Below are 12769 nucleotides of genomic sequence, written 5' to 3'. Positions count from 1 at the left end.
TAAAAAGGGTCCATTCAATTAAGTCAACTCACCATTATCTTGGCTAATAGGAGAATAGAATAACCCAGATAAAGGAAAGACATGCATAATTATTACTTCCAGATAAGAGCCAGCTCAAATATTTCTGCACTGTTCTCCCCAGACAGACCTTGTACTTCTGTCAGAGCTTCCCAACTTAGAGTTTATTAACTCAGGCATTACCTGCATCCATCTGATACAAGCAAGGCAGCTTGGGTGTCTTTATGATTTAATCACCCGACAAGTATTTTACTAACTGATAATCATCTTGGCTATAATTAAATAACAACTTCCATATTCACCCTTTCATATGTGCTGACACTGATACAGCATAGACCCAGTCATGCATGGCCAAGTCAAGGTTGAATGTCGAATAATGAGGAAAGGCAAATTATGCATGAAATGCAAGAGGAGTATGTTCAAAAGACAAGGGAATGCAGAAGGCATGCAATGATGTGGAGGGCTTTATATTCACATCTATCAACCTGGAATTAACACAAGTACTTCCTCTCTCATTCCCAGATAGCCCTCACAGAGGAAGCATGCTCAGGATGGTCACGGGTAATAAGTGTGAACTAGAACTAACTTTCTACGAGAATTGTCAGATGTTTCTTTTTTTATTGTGTTGCAATTACTCAGCCACATTGAACTTTTGTCAGTTGTGAAATGTATAATCCCCACAGATCTTTTAGTACCGATACATAGCCCTCTTGATCTCAGCACTGGTATATAAATTGCATTGTTCAGTCACAAGAGACACGCAGTTCTCTCACAGATATATGGACAAAACAATGTCTTCACCACTATAGAAAGAAATACAGATTCTCTTACAAACAAAATGAAAATGGTGCAAGTAATTTTTTCTTATGGATTCTTATGGAAGGAAAGGGATTATAAAGACATAAAATAAGACTTAAAAAAATCAGCAACATCATTTGTTAAACATCGAAGTGAATCATCTTACGGAAACAAAACCACTGCCAGGTAAGTTTTTAATGGTATACTTGTACATGACACTGTGTTGAGGAATTGATGGTTATATTTTGCCACATTCTGTATTGCATTTACAAATTAGTATTGCCTTGTTTTTTCTGCACATTACAATTAGACAGAGCTACACAATGATGCAAGCCACAGGCCAAGCTGCAAAGGGAAAACTGATGGGTTTGAGAAGTTAGACATCTCATGTGACATAACTGGCCACAGAAAGAGCAACTGACAGCAAATCACAGTGCCACACATATCAAATCCCTAAATATCGGTTCATTTTGCTTAAAGCATCACATACAGTGTTTAAATCGCTGCGGAGGTCCTGGACAACATGTTCTATACTCCTGGTATCCTTCAAAATCTCAATGCTTTGTGTATATGGATTGAAATATACAGAGAAGGGACGATTGATTGATTTGGCGAAGTCCCTGAAAGAAAAAAGGAAATTAACATCTCTTTTTTTTTTTTCAGCCACTAAAGAAGAGAAAATTAGATTTTTGAGTCAAGGGAAATAATTTACCTCATCTTTTCTTTGGCTTCTTCAAAACTTTCTGAAACAAAGTAAGCTTCCTGAAAAGTAGTGATAAGGCATTCTTGCAAACAGGTTGTCTTTGGATCAAATGTTTTCACATTGGCCTTGTCAGAGAGAGCATGCTGCAAAATACACCACAGGATCTGTTAGACCATATTTTGATATTGCTGTGTCTTCTTATACAACTGTTCACATATACAGCTTTTAGATTGCTGTGCTGTATGCTTCCCATTAGTTGGTAGCCTCCCTTGTTTTACATACAGTGGTTTTTTAGTTTGAACAGTAAACAGAATTTGCTAGTTAAAAAACCTCTTACTGTGGGAGAATTGTTTTCCCCCCCAAATAACAGACAGGAGATCAGAAATGCACCTGCCATGGAGACATACAGACCAAAATGATGAGCTGGAAACAGGAAAGTCATCAAATAACCATTCCTGAAAAGTTATCTATACAACTACAAATACGCATGTCCCTAAAATGTCACATATCTGGCAGAATTCATTATCATCTTGGTGGGTGAATTGAGTCTGACCAAACCATTCATATGATGTGTGCTTTACATTTTCAGGCCAAAATCACATACTATTTTCTTGTCAGTGAGTTTAAGAGTGAAATCATGTATCTGAAAACCCATTAAATAACATCAATTTATTGCATGATGATGAAATGCATTGCCCTTCTGCCACATACACCTGAGCAATAATGCTCCATATAGTACTGCAAGGAAAAAATAACTAAACAAACAGATATAGGTAAGTATAAAGCAGACACTGGGCACATGAGGCATCAAATGTTGCTATCCAGAATAGAGATTTCTTATTAGCCTTTTTCTTTAAATGACTTGCACAAGCCACTTGAGAGGACAGATTTCAGAACTGAAAATCAGGTACTGAGACATTTTCCAACACAATCTTATCTAGCTCCCCTTTCCACTTGAATACTTGTGTTAGCTTTTGGATCTACTTTATCTTCTAGAGCACACATTTTCATTCTCAGAGTTCTGTTACAGAAGTACAAGGTATGGAAGGAGAGCATATTTAGGTCATCTTTCAACCATCTTCAGTCCCCTAATGTCTATACATAGTGCAGATGGGCATGAAAAGCATAAAGAAATGACAGGGAGGAAGCAGATCCCTGAGGTCTGAAGGTGCCTCTGATTTCTTCACTTTCTATCTGCATGGACATTACTTATAGCAGAGTAAGGTATTAACCTTAAGGTATTCACCACAGCTTTTAGCCAAGCTCTTGCTTATGCTCATTCCTAAATCCCTGCAAAAGGCTCTGAAAATATCACACTAGCTCTCAACCTGCAGTCTCCAAATAACAGGACAGAAAACTGGAACAAGAGCCTCTTCCTCCCACCTCCTCTCTCTCCAAAAATAAATACATGAAAAATTAATCCATGGAATCTTAAAATGTCAGGGAATTAAATTTCTTTAGTACTTGTATCTTTTCCTTCTCGCAAGGTTTACTGCTTCTAGCCAGCCATCAGTTAAACAGGTTTGAAAACAAAAAAAAAGGTCTAGCAACTTACATCCTCTTCTAAATGGCTTGAAAGAACAGGCACACCTTATCAGGCCCCTGCCTATTATCCCTGTGGTCACTTTCTCTTTGCAGAGCCATGATGTCATTGAATGCTTGTAAATTTAGGCATTTAGCTCCTCCTATCAAAATGAATGTGTTTTTCTTCACTGGGAATTATAATAGATTCCCTGGAAGGTTAACTATAGATTTAAAAAAAGTATCCACTTATAATGCCTTTGTATTTCCAGGTGAGACTTGATGCCTCAAATGTCTAAAGCACAAAGTTTTAAAACTCTGAGTGGACTGAGTGAAGCCCTATGCAGGGAATAAAGATTATGACACAGGCTATGATTTCTTAGGAACTGAATCAGTAGGTGGCCACTTCTGGCTCATGGATTCTTTCCTGCACTGTGACAGCTTCAACAGAAAGGGTGACAGTGACCTCTGCTGGGCCAGGCCTTATCCCTGGGACTGAAGCCATTAGGGACAAGAAAGGATTCAGCCAGTGGCTCCTATCATGCACAGTCTGCACTAATCACTGAGCCCTAATTTTATAAAAGGAGAGAGTTTAAAGAGAAGGAAAAGCTAATTCTTTATCACAGGGGGGCGTCCTCTGAGAAAGCCTTTCTAGTTATTTTCCTCAGATTACCCATATGAGATGGACACATGAGCAGAGCTGCTGCTTCACAAAGCAACTCTGCAGAGACTGGGATGTGAAGACACCAGAAATATGCAACCTGGAAATGAAGGGTAAAGAATTCAGACATGCCTTCAAAGTTCTGTGACGACTGATCAGTTATTCTTAAAATGGCAGTTTGAGAATGAAGTGCCTAAATTCTTAATTCCCACCCAAGATACCTGTCTTTCTTCTTGGATATGGTCTTTTGGCTCTTGAATCAAGTAGGCATTGTCATGGCTACCAAAGCAATGTTTCCATCTTTGTAAATCTGGCTGGTGTTTTTAAATTCTGCAGCCTGGCATCTGTAACATCTACTACTGAGCTGATATGCTGAGACCAGCAATGCCAGAGTTCAGGAACTGAACTGAGCCTGCAGACAGACCTTAAGAGAGACCATAAACTGTCTAGTGTGAACTAGGATGTCAGGACACTGGCTCAAAGCTGACTAGAGAGTTTTTCAGAAACATTACAGTGCTCTAAAATATTAGTCCTTGGCACTCTCAACAATATGAAGTATATAATCTCACAAAAAACCCCGTGGTCTGGTAAGTCCAAAAGCTTTCAAGTTGAGGCCTGTATTTTTTAGATACATGCTATTTTCATGCATTGGTTGGACATCCAGTTCTTCAGTGAACTCAGATTAGTAACTACTCAATATGGATTTCTCCATCAGAAACCTCTTGTGTTATGCACCTCCAGTGAGATGTCATGGCTAACACTCATGGAAAATAGCTTTTGGCAAAATAAAGCATCTTATCATCTTGTGGATCTGTGATTAACTGTCTCTAATGGCCCATTCATACAAATCATATTGCTTATGCTAATAGAACTATTGGTGATTCTCCTTCAGTTCAAGAAACAAGAGTTTGGAATGAAACTTCCCAATGAATCACCACTGATTCCCAAGAAAAGTAGCAGTATCAAACAACTGGAAAGTTTAAGAATTAGACAACTACCCATACTGAAAATAAGGGTAACAATAAAGAAATGCCTCCACTCCCTGCTAGAGCAAAGGCTAAGAGTGATTGAAGTACATAACCACTGGTGTCGAGGGCCTAGGTTGTCTAATGCATTGTACAGAAGATGGAAGATATAGCACAGGATCTGAAGCAGACATACATTTCTGGAGTGGCAGCTGATCAGAAATACTGGGGCATGTCAGATGGCACTAGACATTTACACTGCACAACTGTGAATCATTTCCTAAGTGACCACTATCACTGACACATGAAAAAAGAGTTTTGTCTTGTAATATCTCCTTTGAGTAAAAACAAATGCAGTGTAATAATATAACTCAGAGCTTTTCAGTTTCAAGAAAAAGAAAAAAAAAAAACAAACAACAAAAAACAACAAAACCCAAAAAGTAAAATCTTCAGCTAGCAAGGGGAAAACTTGAGATGAGTTATAAATACTGCACTGTCTGATGAGTTACAGGAGGGCAGAACACAGGTGAGAAGTTGTGTGTGTGCCAGTAATGATTTTACCATCTTGCTATTCCAGCAAGTGGGACAGAGTCTTGGAAAACCTGCTCTTAAATGTTTTCTTTCTTATCTGCAACACAGGTTGCAAATCTGACAGTGTCCTGATATTAACACAAAATCTTTTTCAGTGCTATAATTTTATATATTGTTTGGACAAATAAGGAAAAGGCTCTCTATTTGAAGAGTACTGAAATGAGCATCTGGGATGCAGGAGTTGTTTTCTTCATCCTCTTAAGAAAACAGCCAAAATTTGCATTTGAATCTTTCTGGTTATAAAAGCTAATGCTGTCTCTTCTTAAAACATTAAAACAAAATATGAGTGGATATTATATTTGACTTTAAAAATTGATACAAAAAGATTTGAAGTTTACCTCTATGTTTCATAGAAGCATACAACATGACTTGATCTACAGCCAACTGAAGTTGATAGGAGACTCCTTTAATGAAAGAGTTCAAGAGAGCATCATACGAAATAAATGAATTAAAGTTTGTGAAGACATTTGAACTGCCTTTTAGAAATTGTTTTAATAATTGAAATGTACATTATTTCTGCCTTATCTCTAAGCCCCAAATACATACTGTGTAATAGCGTTAGCTAGAGTTAACCTGACTATATTAGGCAGAACATTTTATAACTACTTACTGTATTATTTGTTTTCCCCCAGGCATCATTTTTAATTTTCTCTCTCTCTCCTTATTTTGTTGTTACTTGATATTTCCATAGCATGCACATTAGGAGATGCATTTTTCAGTATCTGAAATTTTAAGTCTAAATATTGAGCAGAGAAAAAGATCTGAAGGGAATACTATATTGATAGGTTGGTGCCCACATTTCTCTAGCCTTTCCAATTCTTTGTTACTAAAGCTGCTGACCAGATTTGCAGAGTGGAGCAGTGTAACACAGAAACAGCGATGGCTGAACAAGTCATTCCCTCATCTGAAAGGCCCAAATACTGTTGACCATTGCCACCCTGCAAATAGCGTGACTCATTTATTTCTAGAAATTTCTAGAAATTATACATAAAATTGGCCCCCATTTTGTTTCCTGTGAATACTGCTGCATTGAGAAGACAGCAGACAGGAACAGCAGTTGGAAAAGGGCTTTTCTTCTTGCTCACAAAAGTATACTAATAACAAATGCCTGTGCAGTCTTGAGTGCACCCTCAGTAAATTTGCAGACAATACCAAGTTGGGTATGAGTGTTACTCTGCTGGGGGTAGAAAGGTTCTCCAGAGGCATCTGAATAGGATGGATTGATGGGCTAAGGCCAATCATCTGAGGTTCAACAAGGCAGTGCCAGTCCCTGCCCTTGGGTCACAACAACCCCATGCAGCACTACAGGCTGGGGGCAGAATAGCTGGAAAGCTGCCCAGCAGAAAAGGACCTGGGGATGCTGGTCGATAGCATACGAACACGAGCCAGCAGTGTGCCCAGGTGGCCAAGAAGGCCAATGGTCTCCTGGCTTGTATCAGAAATACTGTGGCCAGCAGGACTAGAGCAGTGACTGTCCCCCTGTATTTGGCACTGGTGATGCCACACATTGAACACTGTGTTCAGTTTTGGGCCCCTCACCACAAAAAAGACACTGAGGTGCTGGAGCGAGTCCAAAGGAGGACAATGAAGCTGGTGACGAGGCTGGAGTGCAAGTCTTATGAGGAAGAGCTGAGATAGCTGGGGTTCTTTAGTCTGGGGAAGAGGAGGCTTGGGGAGACCTTATCACTCTCTACAACTACCTGACAGGAGGTTGTGTCCAGGTAGGGGTCAGTCTCTTCCCCCAAGTAACAAGTGACAGGACAAGTGGAAACGGCCTCAAGTTGTGCCAGGGCAGGTTTAAATTGGATATTAGGAAAATTTTCTTCACTAAAAGGGTTGTCAAACATTGGAATACACTGCCTGGGAAAGTGGCTGAATACATCCCTGGTTGTATTTAAAAGACGTGTGGGTATGGCACTTGAGGACATGGCTTAGTGGTGAACTTGGCAGTGCTGGGTTAACAATTGGACTAGTTTGTCTTAGAGGTCTTTTCCAACCTAAACTTTCTATGATTCCATAAAGTCAAGATAGCAAAATTCAACATTCAAACAAGATCTGCCCTCCTAGAGACAAGGATAAATATTTGAACTTCTTTCACAGAAGTGACTATGTGCTCACAATCACTGCTGTCTTAAGAATGGCAGTAGTTATTTCTGAAAGAAATAACTTCATTCTGACACCTATGAGAAGTACAGGTGTTGCACACACAATGGGGAGACTTCATAGCAACAAAACCTGAGTCTCCTATTCATCACCGCTCACCACTGAAATAGCCAGTATTGTTATCATTTTCAGATCATTTGCTGCCATCCACCAGGATTTCAGTTACAATCAGGATAGCCTGTTGGCATTATTTTTCAGACACCTTCAGATCAAGGAAGAAATTTGCCCTCCCAATAGGTCTTAAGAGAAAAGGGTGGTAAGGGAGGTTGTTTTCCCAGGAAACAGCGGAGACTGGCAATGGTTTGATGCAAGGCTGTGCACCAAAGTCACAGGCACCCAGATATTCTCCTTCCTAAGCACCTGCTTAATGTATCTTGTTGACAAGAAGCACATTCACGCCAGGTTTCGGGCCTAGAAAGAGCTTCTCCCGTGGTCAGATTAGCAGAAAATTTAGGGTTTTTTTTTTTTTTTTTTCCTTACCTCTTACCATCTTTTCTACCCTGGAACATGGTCACACAAAGACTTTGAGAACATTTTTCACCTTATTAGTCTGTTCATGGAGACTATGTCCTCTTGTAGTATGGTGCTGTTTGATTCCTGTAGCACACAAGTGCTTAGTTTCTCAGCAGCTGAAATGTCTAACTAAAGTCTCTATGCTCAATATATGCAAGATTTGATGATATTTAAAAGCTTATGAAACATAAGAGGTCAAACCAGATGATCTAATAGTCCCTTCTGGCATCACATCCACAAAATATATATGTATATATATTCTACTAATGAAAGGACAACAATTTGACTAATGAGCTTTACTAGAAATATTCTCAGTTATAGATGAAACAAGCAGCAAAAAGAGACTGAGATACTTTTATTAAACCGCCAGGTAGTTCACTAAAAGACAGTCCAGAAGGGTGGCAAGATGTTTAAAGACAAACAAACAGTATTGCAAAATAGCTTGTAAATACTATTCTGTATATGCTTTCTAAAACCAATTTACCTGCAAAGACACCAAGAGCTCATTTTGGTCTTGGAAGATAGTACTCCCCCTCTCTCCTTACCTTCCCTCCCATCTTGCCAAAAGAGGGAAGGTATGTATTATGTCTCAAAATACTACACTTGTGACAAAATACCTTTTAATCATTCACTATGTTTTCTAGGCATAAAAAGAGGCAATAAACAATCCACTACAACTAGTCATACCATGCAAAGTTAAATACTTTCACCTTTGTAAGAATAGGGGTCTATGTATTGTCACACAGGCAAATCTAGCATGAGCTTATATGCACTCCTTAATTTTAAATATGATTAGTCTACTGAATTAGGGACCTTAATGAATGTTAGTCTTTTAATATCAATAATGAATGCATTCAAATACATTGGATTACTTACAACAGAATCATGTCTGATTTCCAAACATTTTTTGTGGGTAGTAAAAATATACGCTTCTCATCCAAACAAAGCTTTTGGAGCCCAAGGCACCCTTCCCTGTTAGACCTCATGAGCCTCCTTTTACAAGAAATGAAAATTCAAACAGAAATAAATTTTGTGGTTTACAGTCGCTTTGGTACTTTGGGCCTTACAAGTCCATTTCATGCTTCAAGTGCCAGCTGATACTTCAAACAAAGCTTTTAGGGCAGTTCCACATTTTAAATATAAGCGTTTTATCTTGAGAATTTTAACAGTTATTTGAAAGTCGATATATTTATATCCAACTATTATTTTGTTAAGATTAAAAGTTGATTCTGCTTAAAGGTACATACCTTTAATTCTCCAATAGAAGACAGAAGTCCTGCCCCATAAGCACGTAGTTGTCCTTCTTGCTTGCAAAGGCCAAATTCAATTGTAAAAAAATAACACTGTAAAATAAACAGATATTCAGATACATATCGTGTAGCTGCAAACAGGCACTTCAGCAATGACAATCAGTACCATATTCACTCTCTTGTCTCACTTCTTCAGAATTATCTGTCTTGGATATGAACTCAGATAAATTATATTATTACTGCTAAATAATTTAAATGTCATGTTCTGCAGTAAGGGAGCTTTGCACAAAAATGTGAGATTCTGCTTTTTGTCTGGGCACTCAAGCAGTTCACAGGAATGGCCAGTTAGGAACAGACAAGAAAGATAATTTAGGTACCAAGGTGCTGACAGTAATCTGCAGAGATTTTTGAAAACTTCCGAAATAAATGAGATGCCTTAAAATAAATCTTGCAAGGTAACTGGTCTGCCTGTCTAGGAACCTCTGAAGATCTCTGAGATCTAGTTCAGAACAGTCAGCTCTAAGCTCAAGCTGATCCCACTTCAAAGTCTGCAACATATTTAAGTCCTGTCTTGAGTAAGAATGAACTTACTTATATGCATGTGCTTAAGAGCCTTCTTGAGTTGAGGCCTTAGTCATCACTAGATTTTACTCTGCCATAAATGAAGAACTAATATGGCACTTGGCTTCTCAAATTACAGAAAGAAAATTATAGGCAAATGAGTTCACTTGACTAATCCCTTACAATTGTTCTTTAGGTCTACATTCAATCAGCTAACATATCTGAGCTGTAAAACTGATGAGAAGCTGTGAAAGAGATGCACCAAATCAACATAACAGTACTATATCTTAACTTCGCTGTACCCAGCCAACAAATTTAAATGTTAGGAAGACCATAAGAAGCACAGAAAACCCACTGTCCACTAAATGCAAAAGACAGGTCACTTCTGCTCCTATAGTACTGAGTTTTAGTTTGGTTTTGTTATGACACATCAAAATTGCTCTTTGATGCTAGATCAAGCAGTTGAGATTAAGATAGCAAATATTTCTACATATGAGGGTTTCAGGAAGTTGAATTCTAACTTATACAAAAATATTGCATATACACACGTGTGTGTCTGTGTGCTTATTGCATTATCTGACAGTTTCAGGTTTTGTGCAAAGGAACATAACTCCACTGAACAGAGAAGGTTTACATGTCTTTGCAGGAAATACGAATTTAGGATAAGAAACAACACAGTATTTTGTACTGAATCTCAATTTTTAAAGATAACTTAAGAATGGATCCTAACACAGTTAATTTTTTCCATCCACTTCCTCCTTAACCCCCCACTCTTCCAGGCTGAGTACCATACCAAATGTAGAAGAGCAGAAATTAACAGCTCTTTTAAGTTCAGCAGATGTTTAGGAATTGAAAAATTATTCATTTCTTTGCCTCATAAAAGTTCTGTAGAGCTAGTGATTCATGCAGTACGGCACTATGTAGAAGGGCATAATAAAAGAAGAATAAAAACATGAGCCCTGTGTCTGCTTCAAACCTACTAAGTCAGCTGGGAAGGAACAGTTGCAGAGACTTCAAATGTCTTAAGTCGGATTCCATCACAGCAGTAAAAGGCACAGATATCCATAAGGGGTGGACATCATCAACCGGAAAAAAAAAAGTAATCACAGCTCTACCTCTGGCTTTGCTATTCACTCAAAAAAGTCAAGCTGGTATAAAATTTTTCATTATATACAATGAGCTGATGTCACCACTTAGAAGGCCAAGACAACTGGTTTGATAAGCATCATCTCAGGGACAAACGGCCACGTACACAAAATGACAAAGGCATCACTGTAGTAGTGATGAGTAAAGCTGAGAGACCTACCACCGAGAGTAGCTTCCCTACCTAAATATTTTGCCAGAAAAGCCTTCAGAAGACTACAGTTCTGGTTCTGTACATGCTGACACTGTCAGCAATGAACTACTTAGCTTTACACTTAAATTCCACTAACATCTTTGAACATGCCCCTTCCTCCTCAACTCTCTTAAAGAAATGCATTAGGTAGTAGTTCTTATGCTGTGAACATGCACATTCTGACAGATACACAGCAGGATTGGGCTCCTGATAAAACACAGTCATCATGATCATTTTCATTCTTAAAGCCAACAGCAGCAAAAAAGAGAAGGTCTGGTGTTTGTTACAGATCTGTAAAGGCAGCCATGACTTTGTTCCCATATGTGGAACACCTTTACTGTCAACTTTTCTCAGGCTGTGGAAGACCAAACCAATGTCACGTTGCTCTCAGAGAATGCCCAATGCTCACTTAGCAATCTATAGGGCCAGCTGAGAGAGGGAAGAGAAACATCCTTCAGTCCCCTGAGGATGTGCACTCCAGGTGATGGCAGGGGCAGAAGGCAGAGAGCTAGAACAGGCACAGGAGAGAGCAATCCCTGATGTCCAGGGGTAGGGTGCTCATAAGACAGGGAGACCTTGATTCCACTTCCTCCTTGATGGATAAGCAATACAAAGAGGGAGATTTATTGTTTTATTTTAGTGTAAAAATTATACAACTGTTACTATTATAAAAGGGAGTCATATTCATGAGCCAAGACTTGCTGATGAGAGCCAATCGTCGGCACTTATAAGACTTGCACTCTCAGTATAGCTAACTCAAACAAAACACATACAAAATAGCAATACATCTGCCTACTACTAACTTGTGGTACGAAGTTAAAGTATTAAGAAAAGCCGTTCAATTGAAAAGCAGATTTTTTTATAAATTTGCCATATGCAACAACTACAATTTTGTATTTAAGAGAGCTCTGCTTAGCCAAGAAAGTGCAATAGCTCACCCAATACTGCCATCTTCAGATCATTAGTCAGTGATACATGACTCCCCCCCCAGACTTCCCACTTACAGATACACAGAGGTGGCTTAGTGCATTAACAGAGTACACAAGCTTTGGTAAGCTGTGCTCTCAAATCTACAAACATCGAGGCATACTGATAAGAAGGTTATATATTAACTATATAGAGACACTTTTTATAGACCAGACACACAGATACCCACTAAATACCTCTCTTTGTATAGCAAACTACACCAATTGTGGTACTGTATATAACTGCACTGGAGTGGGAATGACTAAACAAAGAAATGGCTGTTGAGAAGAATACATATTTTAAAGCCTCACCTGAAGACAAATAGCTGATTATTACATTGTTGTTACATATAGGCTGGAGAATGCAAGCAAAAATGGGGGCACCCCAGACTCTCGTGCTCTGATTTCAAATATTGGACCTATCTCTGGCATACTCCCTAGTCTGCAGCACCAGACATGTGGCTCCAACAATATTCTGTCATCTGCCTTTACACTTTCAGTTCCACTTCATCTTTGAGACGGAGTGTGGCTTTACTACAATCTATAGATAGGGTCTTGAAGTAGGAAAGATGTCTTTCCATGTTCTACAAATTCTGTAGTTCCTGAAGAGCCCTACACTAAAATGCTGCTCCATTAGCCAAATCAGCAAAACAAGATGAAGAATCAAAGTGCCAAAGAAAGGATTAGAAATAGCTTTTATGCCAAGTGATATCAATCTAAGTAA

General features: G+C 38.8%; 1 protein-coding gene across 1 annotated transcript in view; it reads right to left on the bottom strand.

Moving 5' to 3' along the window:
* Positions 1-635: 635 nt before the first annotated feature.
* Positions 636-12769, bottom strand: part of TPH2 (tryptophan hydroxylase 2) — a 48770-nt gene continuing 36636 nt past the window's right edge. Inside the window, exons 9-11 of the mRNA XM_009082491.1 lie at positions 9181-9276; positions 1529-1662; positions 636-1436 (exon numbers count right to left, since the gene is read on the bottom strand). Coding sequence (XP_009080739.1) covers positions 1262-1436; positions 1529-1662; positions 9181-9276 — 405 coding nt within the window. The 3' untranslated portion in view covers positions 636-1261. The remainder of the gene's footprint in view (positions 1437-1528; positions 1663-9180; positions 9277-12769) is intronic.

Source organism: Acanthisitta chloris, unplaced genomic scaffold, assembly GCF_000695815.1.
Source record: "Acanthisitta chloris isolate BGI_N310 unplaced genomic scaffold, ASM69581v1 scaffold11369, whole genome shotgun sequence".
Taxonomy (NCBI): domain Eukaryota; kingdom Metazoa; phylum Chordata; class Aves; order Passeriformes; family Acanthisittidae; genus Acanthisitta; species Acanthisitta chloris.
Note: the sequence above shows the minus strand (reverse complement) of the source record. Positions and strands in the feature narration are given on the sequence as shown.